Genomic DNA, 15,701 nt, shown 5'->3' with positions numbered 1-15,701 from the left:
TTTGCAATTTATTTGGCAAGACAGAATTTCTACATTGTGGGTATGCAAACTGTACCTTTCAAGGTCTAGAGGGGTTGTGAGGCATTGGAAGGAAGAAAGTCAAAAGGCTAAACTCTTGAATTCCCATTGGCTTCACCCAGTGGGTCTTCTCTTTGTGGCCAGAAAAGCATGCAAATCAACTCCAGAATGCAGAGATACAAAGAAAAGAGAATGACTTGCGAACTAAGGGGGACCATAGCTAGTAGTAACATTAAGAGTGGTGTCCCAGGAGGAAGATGATACACCCAATGGGTCCTGAGGTGAACTGGGGAGTCCAAATCCCTTCTGAGGGCAAATTCTCATCTTCAGCTTGGAATTACTGAAACCATGCTCACCATTGACATAGAGACTGTCCCTGTCCAAGGTGAAGGAGCCCAGCTGGGTTACACCATCAGTCTGTAGGCTCAGCTCCCAGTACAGCCGCTCTCTGTCCAGCCCAGAGCCCATGGAGTCAGGGTGGTGAGTGCAGATGGTATCCACTCCAATGGCTGATCCATCTTTCTCTGGTCTGGGTAGGGAGGGACAAGGGAATGGAGAGGTGGAAACTCCAGTTATGGGTCCTGAGAAGCCTCATTGAGGGAGAGTTCTGAAAAAGCAGAAGGACTGGTGGACAGCCTGGAATGGCCATGTTGGTGGAGGAGGGATGGAAATGAGCAGGATGGCTGTGAAGACCCCTTAAGACAGGCAATTTAGCACCTGAAATTGTCAATATCTGTGCTAAACTTTAAAGTGACAATGATCACAAGGCATATAACAACAGAAGCAAGATAAATGAGGTAGAAGAAAGGAGTCTGAGAATTTGACAAAGTGAAAAAAAGATGATATCAAATTGTTTAAATCCCAGCTCTACCAATCAATAGCTGGATGACTCTAGTTAAGTTTCTCATACACTGTGCCTCACTTTCTTCGTTTGTGAAATAAAGTAAGAGGACAGAGCCCTCAGCATTTAGTTGTGGGGTAGATATCCCAAATTCACCTCTAAGAGATCAAACAACAGCCTTTGGCCATTGCTGGAGATTGTAGGGGATGGGAGGCCTTGCTAGGTATTATAGACATTTCAATCTTCAGCCAAAACATGGCAAAAACAGGAAAGTAAATTATGCATCCTCTAGAAAAGGATTCTCTTGTTGATATTTTGGGATGGATAATTCTTTGCTTTGAGGGCTGTCTTGTGTATTGTAGCATGTTTAGCAATATTTCTGGCTTCTACTCACTACATGCCAGTAACACTAATCCCTACCCAGTTGTAACAATGAAAAATATCTCCAGGCATTGCCAATTATAACTGCTCTTTAGTGATAGAGTCAACATGTTGATTGTTTTCTTGGTGAACAACAGAATAAAGACCCTCCTGAAAAGTTCATCCTTATTTCCCAGGAAGAAAAGGTCTACAAGGATTCTGTGTTTCAAAACCAGGGTGAGAAGGGGCCAGAGTGGGAGTAAGTTGTCAGTTGTCCATGGGATGGTAGGTACAGGGGGTTATTTTCTGCTGTGAGTTCTCACCTGAGCAAGGTCAGTCTGCAGCCAGAGTAGAGGGGCCCAATACTGCTGTTCTGGAACAAGGGCCTGAGCTGGGAGCAGGGGGAAGAGAAAGACATGAGCGTGATGGGCCAAGAGGATGGGCAGGATAAGGGGGAGATGAGACAGAGTAGGAACTTGGGGCTTTCACCAGACGATTCAAGATCCTCTCTGTTGTGTTGAATATCTCAGAACCTGGCCGTCCCATGTCCTCTGTGTAGTGCAGGCTGATGATGGTGAATTTGATGGTAAAGGGCACCAGAGAAGGGACTGCAGAAGGAGAGGAAGATAGGGTATTACATTATTAACTCAGGTTTGGGATGGCTATGGGGTGAGATCCAGAGTTGTCATTTTAGCTCCAGTGTTCCACTTATCAGGCTTGAGACAGGCTACCTGATCACCCTCATTACTTGCTAGCCTAGAGAGGGGAAGAGGTCTCTATATTGGATATACAATTTTATCTGTAAAAAAGGAGCTCAAATCGTTTTTGTGTGAATTGTCTAAATGAATTGATGGATATGTCAGTGAAAGTAGGAGAAGCAAAATCACTGTGCGGCCATTGGCTTAGCTCCCAGGACAGAAACCTCCCCTGGTCCTCTAACCTTATCATGAGAGGTATGTTACTGCTGAGGGGCCAAGGCTCTTCTCCTCATGAGAGTGGTGCCTTCCCTCAGCTTCATTAATCCTCTCTGGAGAAGAGTTTAGTTAGGGTGACCAGATATCTCAGTTTGCCCTGGACAGTCATGTTGCCTTTGTGTAAATATTAACTTCAATTCTTTCTCTCTGCAACCTTACCCAGTATGAAACGAAAACTGCATGGTCACCCTGGGGTTAGCGTGTAAATAATCAAAAGCCAGAGGTCTGAACTGGGCAACTGTACTCTTGGAAAATCTCATCAGTGGAGCATTGACTATGTGCCAGCCTTATCCTAAGCACTTCATCGGCAGCATCCCAGCTCACTTTTACCACAACCCTGAGAGGTTAAGTATTACCAACTCGATTTACAGATAAGGAAACTGTGGCTTGCAATAAATTTGCCCAAGTCCCAAAGACAAACAGCACCACTACAATGTCTCTCTGGCTCCAAAATAATTCTTTCCCCGGAAAACACACACTACCCCTATAACATAAAGGCTAGAAGCTTAAGCCCTGGCATCAGATTGCCTGCATTTGAATGTCAACTCTGCTACTTACTAGATGGCTGACTGGACAAATTAATTAACAGCTCTGTGCTCCAATGTCATCCTCTATATAAATAGTGATAATGGTAATAGCTACTTTCTAAGGATTTGGCAAAGATTATATAAGTAAAGACTCCAGTCACTATACCCTGTCTTTCTTGCTGACTACAACTAAAACCTCAAGACAAACTACAAAAAGCAACCAACTACCCAGGACTCTGAAAACTAAACAAAAGCAGGCTGATTGTGGAGGAGAGTCAGAACCTGGAAAAGTTCAAGGAGGACTTTTACATATCCCCCCTTTTTTCTTATAGGTTTATCCTGAGGGCAGATCCAAATCAAGAGAGCTGTGTTTGTGTGTGTGTTGGCAGAGATGGCTAAAAATCAGATAGAAAACACTTTTTTTGACTAAATGGGGCCAATGCGGACCACAGAGAAAAGAGCTATTGCCAGCTAAAACAAACAAAGAAAACATGACTAAACAACATTCCCCAGAGAATTATAACAGAACCAAGAATATGCACAGATATAACATATACAATACCTAGGATATGATCCAAAATTACTTGGCCAAGAGCCAGGAAAAATGTGACTCATTCTCAACATAAAAGATTATCAATAGACACAAGTCTCAAGAAGACCCAGATGTTGGAATTAACAGGTAAAGGCTTTAAAGCAGTTGTTATAAATATACTCCCCATAAACTCCCAATACTCACTCAAGAAGAAATAAATAACCTGATTGGCCCTATATCTTTTATGATGAACATAGATTTAAAAATCCTTAACAATATGAAGAGGATAATATACCAAGGCTAAATAGGGTTTATTCCAAATATGCAAAGTTGATTCAATGTTTAAGAATTAATGCAAGCTAAGAGGCACAAAGTATTGAGTATAGTGTCTTGTACATAGTAAATGTTCTATAAAAGACAGCTAACCTCAAGACAGAATTCAGATTACAGGACGCCAATTTCACATCTCATAAATCCAGACTCACAAAGCAGGATTAAAGATCAGGCATACCCAGTCTAGGTTCTGATGTAAGCATGAAAAAGACACATAGACTCAACTTTTAAAATAGATCTTAAGAGCAGAGGTAGGACAGTTTTCATGGCATAAAACGGTTCATGTGTTAAATTCATGGAACTTCAGGAGCCCTCAAACCCATATCTGGTCAAGATGAAGAAATGGGCAATAATCAAACTCATAACTAAGATCCAGAATAATTTTCTGGATGTTCAAACAGAATCCTCAAATGCAAACATATATGAGGATTGCTTCATTCATCCATTGATTTAGTCAATCATTCATTCTTTCAATAAATATAAACTAAGTGCCAACCAGGTGCTCAGCTCCCAGGTGACAAATACATAAAGAGTAAATTTTAAAAACAGTAGCAAATTCCATGAAGGAAATAATTACAATGATGTAATAGAGAAAACCTGTGGGCCACATTTCTACGTGGGGAGAAATGTTGCTTCATATATGGTTGTCTGGGAAGGTCTTTCAGAGAATGTCATGTTTGAGCTTAGAGCTAAAAGATAAAAAGGTGCGAGGCACAGCTGATCCACAAGAATAGCTAGTGCAAAGGCCCTTAGGTTGGACAGAGGTTAAGGCCCTAAAAGAACAAGCAAGAGTTTGGTGTGGCCTGAACTGAGAGACTGAGGGAGAGTGGAACAGGTTGAGGCTGGATAGTCAACAGGGACCAGACCATACAAAGCTGACATTTCATAGGTCCAAAAGAGCAGATTCCTACCTGTAGAGCTGGGAGTAGGGGACAGAGACGTGGAGGGTCTGGAAGAAAATGTTGAGGTCACTGGAGCTGAGAAAAAATAAAACAATAACATGGGAAAAAATGATTGGGTCCCATCCTGAAGGAATGTTAATTGGAATTTGAGCTTCTATCTTGACTCAGCCCAAGGCCTTGGTTGGTTGGGGACCTTCTCTGGAAGGGCAGATGGGCACTTAGGGAGGGGCGTTGGCAGTTCCTTCCTAAGGAATGCACTCTGGAGAGGACAGGTCCTGGGGGCAATAGGGTATCATGGTTCTGAATACTTACTGCTGGTGGCGGGGGTCGAGAATCGAAGGTTATAACCTGCAGATAGTGAGGGAGAAAAGAGTAAAGAAAGACTTAAATGATGAGTGAGAATTAAGGAAGGGGGTAGACAGCTGACCTAGAAATGGAAATCATCAATAAACTTCACATGACTTGAAAACAAATACTAATGACTAGATTTTACTGGATGCTTATTGTCCTTTGAGAATAATGTACATCATTACCATGATTTCCACAAAAACAAAAATAAAACAATAATAGTGGCCTCTATTTATTGGGGACTACTATCCAGTAGAGATAATGCTAAACACATTAGAAATGTGATGGGGCAAATTTATGAACAAGTATGTTCCAAACCTTATCCACATTTTCTCATCCATAAAGATAATTTTATTTTTGCTCTCTCATATTATAGGAATGTATGATATTTTTCTAGCTTAGTTTCTGTACTTTTTGTGATAAAGAATTCACAAACCTATAACAGAGCAAGTGTATTAGGATTCTCCAGAGAAAAAGAATGAAGAGGAGATTAGGTAGGTAGGTAGGTAAGAAGGAAGGAAGGGAAAGAAAGAAAGAAAGAAAGAAAGAAAGAAAGAAAGAAAGAAAGAAAGAAAGAAAGAAGAAAGAAAGAAAGAAAGAAAGAAAGAAAGAAAGAAAGAAAGAAAGGAAGGAAGGAAGGAAGGAAGGAAGGAAGGAAGGAAGGAAGGAAGGAAGGAAGGAAGGAAGGAAGGAAGGAAGGAAGGAAGGAAAATTAAATAGAGCTTTATTTTGGGGATTCGTTTATGCAACTGTGGGGATTAACAAGTCAGAATACTGATTTCCATAGGGTAGGCTGCAAGTTGAAAACTCTGATAAAGGTTTTGATGAATTCCCCAGGAGAAGCCAGCTGCTGAAGTAGAGATAGAAATTCTTCTTTCTTACTACTGAAATCATCCAGGATGAGACTTCTCTCATAGTGGAGTCAATCTCCTTTGTTGGTGGTAGATATAATCAACCATAGAGGCAATCAACTGACTACTGGCTTAATCCATGACATATCCACACATTAGCAAGCCAGTGCTTGCTTGACCTAACAACTGGATACCATAATCTAACCAAGTTGGCACATGAAATTGACTATCACATTGAGAGAGCAGTATGTGGATATAAAAGGATAGAAAGATGGAGGAAAGGAAAGAAACATGTGGTTCTGAATGTTAGGGAATATTGGGGGAGAAGGATGGAAAGTGAAAAAGTGGAGACTTGGGGATCAGGTGGATGGTATAAAAGATGGATCTTGAAAGAAATTGGGCGGAAAGAATGTTCATGAGTGTTTCTCTGGGTCATGGATTGCATCTCCTTTGATATTCTATGAGAGATGCAAGTAAAGATTGGGCCCAGAAGGAACTCTGAAACTTGCTTGGCTTATTCCTGCATTATCTTATTTAATCATCACAACAATCCTAAATAGTTTATATTTTTATTCTATTCCATAAATGGGGTATCAGTCCTAAAATGTTGTGCATCTTATCCAGCATCCCACACTGTTAACCACTGTTTTTTAAGTGACTCCCAATCTTGGAGTTAAACCTTGTATAAAGACAGAATAGGATGTACTATTGATAATACAATAAAATGTATTTCAAACCATATGTAAAGGAAATATCCAGGTGAGAATAGAAGGGAAAGAACTAATCAAGCATTAGGTTATGGTTTTAGACTAGAGATTGTTAATGCCCCTTCAAGTCTTGAGACTAGAGGCTTGCTTTATCTGGAAGGTCTACAGTGTTTCCTTCTTACTGGGAGCCAGGAGTTTAGACTCAACTTGGGTTTGAATCTTGACTGTCCCATCAAGCTGGGTGATTTGGGCAAATGACTTCCTCTCTGAATGCATGAAGGCTCTCTATAAAAATGAGTACAATAACTCAGACTTTGGGGTAAGATTAATATGAAATAATACAAAAATAATATAGTACTATTCATGGCACATAGGAACCCCTTGATAAATATTAGCTTCTAATATGGTTGTTATTCTAATGTTATTCCTAAAAGCATTGCTCCAAGCTTACTGTTGCCAATGGTGTTTTGTAAACAGTTATTGTTCATGGCAAGGGAATTGTTGTTTCATGAAATGGGTGTAGTTCCTGCTGGCACATAGAAACTTAGAAAATTGCCTCAAGCTGTCATGATGGAGAGAATGGAGTAGAGGACAACCTGGGCATCCACTGCCCATTGGGGAAGAATTAAACTCCAGCAGTTGATCAATGCCATATTCACCCTCTTCTTTTTCCAGTGTCAGCATGCTCCAGGTGTGCTTCTATGGGAGGCAGCGAAATACTATGGAAATATTTCATTCCAGAAGGTAAAAGGGAGAAGAAACCAGTCTCCATCAGTGTGTTAAAATGAACTACTAAAGATGTGTTATTTACCATAACTAGGTGTCTATTTTTAGCAGTTTCTTGACCCTACAATTTTGATATCTTCATCTGGATAATGTTTTATAATGGGCAGCTGTCTGTGCATCGTATGACAGCAAACAGCATCCCTGGTCTTTACCCACCAGATATTAGTAACAATACCTCCTCCTGAAATTGTGATGAGAAAATGACTTTAGACATTGCCCAATGCTCCCAGTTAAGGGTGACTACAGCCCGTAATCACTTCCAGTTGAGAACCACTGGTTTAGACAGACATGGGGCTAAGAAGAACCCACTGAAGGGGCAGGAGGAGACCTACACAGTAGCACAATCACTCACCATTGACATAGAGACTGTCTCTGTCCAGGGTGTAATGGCCCAGCTGGGTGATGCCATAGGTCTGTTGGCTCAATTCCTGGTATAACTGTTCTATGTCCAGCACAGAGTCTATGCGTTTAGGATGGTAGGTACAGACTGTGTCCACTCCAGTGGCTGTCCCATCCTTCTCAGACCTGGGTTGGGAGAGATATGGAAATGTGGACATTCAGAGGTGTTGGAGAATTAGACACTTTGTTCAACTCTTTCCTTCAAATTGACCCCCTGGTTTTATGACATCTTTCTTACTGGGTCTTGCCTGGTTTCTCAGACATATTTTTTTCATCCTCTCATCCAGGCTCCTTTGCATTCCATAAAGTGGCTGATCTCTGGGGTCTCAGCTTCTCTTCTTTTACTCCCCATTCTTCTTGGGTCATTTGGTTCACATTCATCATTTCAACTACCAGCTCTATTATCATGGGACCCATCTCACTCTGCCTGGCCAAGGTATCTCTCCTGAGCTCCATCCTGTATATCCAACAGCTTTAGGGATATCTCATAGATGCCCTCAGATTTCATGTGTATCTAGTTAATCAACTTCTCCCCAAAATAGAATCTGCTACTCCCATATTTCCCTACCAGTGTCAGAGACAGATACCAAGGAGGCCTCCTGGATCCTCCCCCATCCTTTCTTCTCATATCCAGTCAGTATCTAGCACATATACTCACTGATCTCCCAAACTTCCACCTTAAAATCACTTCAAAATTTTCCATACCACAGCTACCAGTGATCTACCTAAAATAAATCACATCATGTCAAGACTGCTTACTACAACTCTATGGTTTCCCATAGCTCTGAATAGTAACAAATAATTCTTATTGAGCATCTGCTGGGTGGTAGGTCCTCAATGCCTTTTACTTGTGGTATCCTTTCAACAACTTTATGAGATAAATGCTCATGTTATTCTCACTTCATAGATGAGGAAATAATTCATAGATATGTTAAAGAGCTTACCAAGCATCACATGGCTAGTGATGGAAACAAGGCGTGACTTCATATATTTGGACATTAGAGATCATCAATGCCTAACACTTTTGTGGTGAAACACACTATTAGACTTTGGTATGGACTTTAAACCCCAACTCTAACCTGAACTCTTGACAACATCCACTACTCCAACTCATCTTGCAATTTATCCACTGTTCATGTAACTACATTTCTGTGCATCCATGCATCCACTCAGTCTCCAAGTCAACCATCCTCCTTCCCTCCTCCCATTCTTTGGAATCTTCCTTTTCCTCCATTCTTTTCCCTCTCTCCCTCCTTCCCTCCACCTTTCTTCCCTCCTTCCTTCCTTTCTTCCTCCTTTGTTTCTCTCCACACTCTACTCGAATTTCACAGAACTTTTTTCGTGTATCAGGCTCTTGGTCACACTTGGCCTATTACTCAAGATATGTCACAACTTAAAATATCTTTGCCAATGTTTCAGTGCTAATGTACACTAAACTGTGAAACTTAGCTCATGTGCCACCTATATAGCCTCTATTCAGCTTTCCCAGGTTGAGCTAAAAGTTCTTTCTTCGAGCTCCAGTGGCTTTCATGTAGAGCTTTAGCATCATACTAACCTCTTTCATAATAGGTTTTAAATTCATGTAATTTCTGCCCATGTTTTACTGGGGGAAACTTGAGGGCAGGACCCATGGCTGACTCTTTCAGTGACAGTGGCCTTAGCACTTGCCATAAAAAACCTAAAGTGTTTTGTTCCATGTTTGCTTAATGTGTCAATGTTATCCTTTTTTCTAACTGATGAGCCTGAATGCTCCATGCCTCTGCTTACCCAAATAATTTATGGCCTTAGACAGCCACCTCTTACAGGAAGCCCTCCCTGATATACTCAGTCAGAAATCACACTTTCTATTCTCTTCTGGAACTTATTTAAGAACTTCTAGAAGGCCACAGTCAGCTATAATCCATGTTGTCATGCTCAGGACCCTGCCTCCAGGTGACATAACTTATGAAAGTGCAGCCTTCCATGTTGTGGAGGAGGGGAGTCTCACCTGAGTAAAGTCAGTCTGCAGCCAGAATAGAAGGGGCCAATACTAGTATTCTTGAACGAGGACATGAGCTGCAAAAAAGAGAGGGAGGTGAGTAGAATGGGTTGAGGGCACAGGGTGGGGCAAGGACAAAGGTAGGCCAGGGTAGGTATTAGAAGGGCTCTTACCAGGCAATTCAGGATCTTCTCAGTGGAGTTGAACTTTTTGGAGCCTGGGAGTCCCATGTCTGGGGTATAGAGCATGTCGGTGATGGTGAAGTTGAGTGTGAAAGGCACTGGAGATGAACCCACACCTATAGCTGGAGGCAGAGAGAGAAAGAGGACCTCTCTCAGGCTTAGGCTTGAGTTGGATGTGAGGTAAAGGGACTAGTGCCACCTCCTTGGTCACAATGTCCACTAAGTGAGGCACTGAATATCTCATCTGGGACATCATCGTTCCTCAGATAACTGGTGAAGGGGAAGGGGCCTCTATGTCAGATGTGTGATTTCAGCTCAAAAGGGAACATGACCCTCTCAGCATAGAATGGCCAAAGGTGGAAAATTAGTGGACATATGTATTGGAATAAGAGGGGTCAAGACTACAAATACATGAACAGTAAAGAAATCCATAGTAATTCCAAGAATGGCAAGTTCAAAGGCCCTCAAGATGGAGGAATGTTTGGGTCTTGGAGAAATTGAAATGAGCCTGGTATGGTCAGAGCTTATAGAGCATGGGATAGATTTGGACCGGCTGAGAATAGGTGAAAATCAGGGCTCAGATCATGCAAACATTCATCAGCTACTGAGCCGTGGTACTTGGAAAGAAAGTTCCTACCTGTAGAGTTGGGGGTGAGTGTCAGAGACTCAAAGGTCCTAGAGAGAATATAGAGGTCCCTAGAGGGAAAATACAACATGAATTAAAAGTGTTGGGACCAATCATGAGGTAATGAGAGGGCTGAGCTGTTAATGGAAACTTGCACCACTCTCTTAGTTCAGCCTGAGGCTTTTGTTGGTCTGGAGCTGCTCTGGGGTTGAAATCTGGAGGACAGAGGGTATTTTTATCCTGGAGAGAATGCGTTGGGAAGAAGGGTCCCAGGACACAGGGACATCAGCACCCTGATTACTCACTGCTAGTGGTGTGGGTCCAGAGCTGATAATTATAACCTATAGAGAGAGGGGAAGAAAGAGTAAGATGATGGGAAGAGGTTAAGAAAGGCATGGATGCTAGAAATAGAAACATGCATATACAAACCTTCTAAGTGCTTTCTCTCAGATTCATAAATACACAATATTATCTACTTTATTGGGTAACTGCCCCATATTATGATGCTCAAGATAGCTTTGTACTCATTACCATTAACCATAAAGACAGTAGTAATCAGAACAACCTCTATATTGTGGGTATGTCCAAAATAATGTCAACCTCATTAAATGAATGATGGGGTCATAAACTTTGAGTGTTTCCAGCCTTATGTGTATTTTCTTCATCCACTAAAGATACGTTTGCCTTTGCTCTTTCTGCTTCTGCCCATTCCCAAATTTCCAAAGACTGCTTAACCTTTACCATCCTAGCTCCTGGATTCTATAACGTAGAATTGAAATTATGAGATGGAAAGGAAGAAAAATTGATTTGTTGACATGGTAGCATAGAGAGGAAAGGAAGAAAGGTGACACATGTTGGTGTAAGGATTTGGGGAAAGGATTTTCATAGTGAAGGAGAAGGGAGAGACTTGGGGTAAGCTAAAGAGAATAAAAGTGAGACTGAGAAGAAATGGGAAAAAGAGGAGTTAAATAAGTACTTTTCTTGATCTTTAGTTGGATCCCTTTTGATGTGCTGTGAGTAATGTAAGTAAAGTTTGGAATTATTTTACATTTGATAGCCTGACTAGGTTTCTTAAAATGAAATTTCTCTCTGATAATGGGTCAAGTGGAGCTTTGATATTTACTTGGGTTATGCAAGTTTTACCTCATTTGAACTTCTTAAGTGGCATTTTTTTCTACAAATGGAAACTAAAACCTAGAGAAGTTTCATGGCTTGCCCAGGATTACACAGTGAGCAAAAAACAGAACCAACACCTAAATCAAGGTTTATAGCTTGCCAAAACCCATACAGATAACCACTGCTTTTCAATCATTGTACAATACAATATATGCTTAAATCCAGGTATAAAGAAAAATTTCAAGGTGGTATAGTGGGGATATAACCAAGAATTAGTCTAAATTGTTATATTAGAGGTCACTTAATGGGCCTTCCCATCTTGAAATTTAGGGTTTGCTCTTGCTAGCTTAGCCCATAGTATAATATAGTAGTTAGAACGCCTAGATTTTATAGTCAAATTTTGGGTTTGAGTCCCAACTCTACCACTTATTGGCTGACTCAATCTGATCTAATGCATTTCCCTTTCTGAGATCATTTGCTCCTCTGTAGTATATCATAGAGTTTTAGGTAGGCTTAGTAAGCCATAAAACATACATAGGTCTGAATCATAGGAATTCCTCATATTAACTAAATGTTAGTATTTATTATAGTTGTTATTGTTAGTGTTATTGCTAAGGACTTAATTGTTTAAATATTACTATATTTAAAATTAGTAACAGTGATGTTGTTTGCTTCTCAACTATGGTGCACATTCAGCCGACACTTGGAGAATGAGTCAAAGGGCTGCAAGCTGCCATTAGAAAGAGAAAGAAGTGCAGTCATCACTGCACTGGGAACACATTACCTACTGGGGAAGACTTAACCCCAATAGCTGTCATGGTCTTGCTTTACCCACTTTCTTTCTTGATATCTGCATGCTCCAGTCAACCTTCTTTGGAAGGTCTTTCTTAGGTGTGCTGAGGAGAAAGAACCCATGCCCCATGCATATTCTAGGATGGCCTGGAACTATGAATATGGGAACAGAGAAATTTATCTGAAAAGCTACTTACCATTGACATGGAGGGTGTTCCTATCCAGGGTGAATGGGCCAAGCCAAGTGATGCCATAGGTCAGCTGGCTCAGTTCCCAGTACAACTGCTCTCTGTCCAGGCTGAAGCTGGTGGGGTCTGAACGGTAAGTGCAGACTGCATCAATTCTGGTGCTTGCCTGGTCCTTTTCGGCCCTGGGGAAAGAGGGCCACATGAACAGGGACATACTTGAAAGTTAGATACTCATAACTACTTGTTTTCATATTATACTCTTCCCTGGGTTTCACCTGTTTTCTCAAACACAACTTTCTCTGCCTCATTTGGGGATCCTCTTCATCTATATTCCTCCATCCTTAAAGGTAATGTTCCCCAAGCAAGCAACTTGGCTATTCTGAGTCTCAGTCTTCTCATTGACAAGATGAGATAATAATTGTATCCAGTTCATAGGGTTGTGAAAATTAAGTGAAAGAAAACATGTAAACCACTAAGATTATTGGGTAGCATGTAGTCAGGGTGGCATTATTATTGATTCTCCCATTCTATGGAGAGATGAGGGTGGGGCGGGGGTCAGTGGATAGAACTCATTTGAGGACAGTGTTGGTCTAAATTACTCTGAGAATTGTTCCTCATAGACCCACTTCTCTGGCTAGATGACTTGAATCAGCTGAATGAAGGACCCAACTGGAAGACCACAGGATCCTAAAGTATGAGTAAAGCATCTTGAGCCTTTCAACCTCAAAGGTGGCTGATGGGGAAACAGGCAGAGAGGAAAAAGACGACTATTCCTGCCTAAAAATTCAGGTCCTTTTGAGATTTTTTTTAATTGCAAAGTATCTTGCCAATGACAAACATTTGGTTTGTTCTTCCTTTGCCTCTACTAAGACTTTTTGGCAAAGTTCCAAACTCTTTCCTGGAAATAAACAGTGGAACTGAAGTGTATATCTTTTTCCCTAATATGTCAGAAATGGGTCAGGGCAGGGAGGGTGTCAGTGATCGTGTGGACACAGTTGCCAAAATGCTGTACAAGCTGGTACTGTGAGCTCCCATTAAATGAGCACTCACTAGAGGTCGAGAAATATGATAAATGGTTAACAACATCATGAATAGTGTATTGTTATTATCACCATTTTATAAATAATGTGACTGAGGAACAGAAAGTTTGTATGAATTGCAAGTTCACATACTAGAGTGTAAAAGCAGGGGTTTAAACCTAGACACTTCAATTCCACTATATCATACCATTTCTCAGCAAAGGCTCAAGTGGCAATGACTGACCTGGAGTGTGGGGGATCAAACATGACAGAGTTGGGTTGCTGTACATGCCATGGAGGTAAATCTCACCTGAGAAAGGTCAGTCTGCAGCCTGCATAGAGGGAGCCAACACTGCTGTTCTTGAACAAAGTCCTGAGCTGGCGAGGAAGAAAAGGGAAGTGAGCAGGAGTTGCCAAGAGGCTATGATGTGGCAGGGGTGAGGTAAGGTGGGTATTGGTGTGATGGCACTTACCAGGCGCTGCAGGACCCTCTCAGTAGTGTTGAATATCTCAGAGCCTGGGCGTCCCATGTCCTCCGTGTAGCTCAGGTTCGTGATAGTGAAGTTGACAGTAAAAGGCATCAAGGAAGGAACTGCAGCTGTAGTGGTGGAGTGTAGGAAGAGACTAGTACTGCATTAGGCCTGGGCTAAGGGTGGACGGAAGGTTCTGAGGACATGCCTTAGCACTAGTGCTGAGCTGAAGTCAAGCCTGGGCTGTTCTATTTGTGATACTTTGTGTAATAGTCACTGTTGTAGATCCTTCCACATAGAGTGACCAGCCATCCTACTTTACCTGGGTTAAGAAGGTTCCTGGGATACTTACTTTCAGTTTTAAAAGCAAAATAAACAACCAAGTACCAATTGATCACCCCACTTCCATATCCCCTTGGCTCTTACCTCTTCAGCAAATACCAACTCCTGCATTTCTTTGTTTTGGGAGAATTAACAAGGCAAAGAAACATTCCTCCAATAATGACTGATGCTCCAGTGGATAACTAACCCCTACCCCCTTGGCCCTTTGGGTGGGACAACTTCAAATTGTATGTTTTATTTGCTTTCCAAGGGTTTCCCAGCAAAAATGAGCTCTCGTTGTCCACAGTAGTAACACTGCCTACCTTCCCTTCCTGGAATCACGTACCCATGCCCCTACTAATGTTTCTTGAGATTCATTTCCCAGATAAACTATTTGCACTCAAATCAGTGTTTCAGGTTCTATTTTGAGGACCTAACACATATGACCTTTTCCAGCTACAAAGAGGTTTCTGACTCAGAGATTTGGGCCCTCAACAATGACAATTTCAGTGCTATAAGAAGGTGAACAGTTCAGGAAAGAGTTAATGAGGTGGCTTCCTCAGAGTCAGTTCCATTTTCTTGCCTTTGCTGAGTCTATCTGATCCACTTTGCTCTGTCCTGCTCTTTTACTCTGCATTTGAATCAGCAGATACTAGCCACATCCCAGAAGCTGAAAACCACTCTGCAGTATTTTGCTAAATATTTTGTTCACTAACTGGAACTCTCTTTGCCTCTCAAGGAGTCTGTTGCTGAGGGTAATATTTTTCAGTGTCCCAAGGAAGCTCCTACTTATCCCTTTTGTCCTGGGAGAGAACTCAGCATCAAAGACTTGCTAATGCTTCCAGAAATATGATTCTCCTTCTACCTTTCTCATTGACCCTACTTAAATCAAAGATGGATCAGTTGCATGACATGGAAGAAGCCTGTGGAATAAAAAAAGGGCTTGGAGTCACCATGGTACAAGGTGGTGGTCACAAGAGCTGAGATAAAGAATCCTACCAGAGAACTGTGTTGTGGAATAGCACAGAATGAAGACAGTTTGTGGGACACGATGTATCTGCCCATGGGGGTCAACCTGGGGCTGAGTGAGAATATTCCTCAGTCCCCTGTACTTCTCATCTGCTCCCTCCAGCTCTTAAACTCTGGGGATATCACTGACAGATTCATATGAGTCTACTAATCCTGTCACAAGGCAAGGAAGACAAGGGAAACCAATAAATATGTGTCAAAGAAATCAGAAAATCTAGTCTTGCATTCCTTGCCCCTGAATGGTCAAGTGAGGCACACATTTGGGGGGATTAACTTGACATTTTCCAATCTACTATCTATATTGTTAGCAGTGAGTGGAGCACACAGGTTCCTTGAGAGAATAGGGAGTTCAAAACAGCTGGATTATAGCAGTTTTTTGTATATTCTGTATTCAAAACTCAAA

The 15,701-nt window shown here is 41.6% G+C and overlaps 1 protein-coding gene across 1 annotated transcript in view; it reads right to left on the bottom strand.

Moving 5' to 3' along the window:
* The window catches only part of MUC16 (mucin 16, cell surface associated), a 102,587-nt gene that overhangs the window by 46,035 nt on the left and 40,851 nt on the right, over positions 1 to 15,701 (bottom strand). Inside the window, exons 9-20 of the mRNA XM_012519078.3 lie at positions 13,952 to 14,076; positions 13,789 to 13,856; positions 12,469 to 12,641; positions 10,669 to 10,704; positions 9,730 to 9,860; positions 9,566 to 9,633; positions 7,532 to 7,704; positions 4,800 to 4,835; positions 4,497 to 4,562; positions 1,709 to 1,827; positions 1,543 to 1,610; positions 375 to 547 (exon numbers count right to left, since the gene is read on the bottom strand). Coding sequence (XP_012374532.3) covers positions 375 to 547; positions 1,543 to 1,610; positions 1,709 to 1,827; positions 4,497 to 4,562; positions 4,800 to 4,835; positions 7,532 to 7,704; positions 9,566 to 9,633; positions 9,730 to 9,860; positions 10,669 to 10,704; positions 12,469 to 12,641; positions 13,789 to 13,856; positions 13,952 to 14,076 — 1,236 coding nt within the window. The remainder of the gene's footprint in view (positions 1 to 374; positions 548 to 1,542; positions 1,611 to 1,708; positions 1,828 to 4,496; positions 4,563 to 4,799; positions 4,836 to 7,531; positions 7,705 to 9,565; positions 9,634 to 9,729; positions 9,861 to 10,668; positions 10,705 to 12,468; positions 12,642 to 13,788; positions 13,857 to 13,951; positions 14,077 to 15,701) is intronic.

Source organism: Dasypus novemcinctus, chromosome 19 (genome assembly GCF_030445035.2).
Source record: "Dasypus novemcinctus isolate mDasNov1 chromosome 19, mDasNov1.1.hap2, whole genome shotgun sequence".
NCBI classification, from domain to species: Eukaryota; Metazoa; Chordata; class Mammalia; order Cingulata; family Dasypodidae; genus Dasypus; species Dasypus novemcinctus.
The sequence above is the reverse complement of the archived record's forward strand: the minus strand, read 5'-3'. Positions and strand labels throughout refer to the sequence as shown.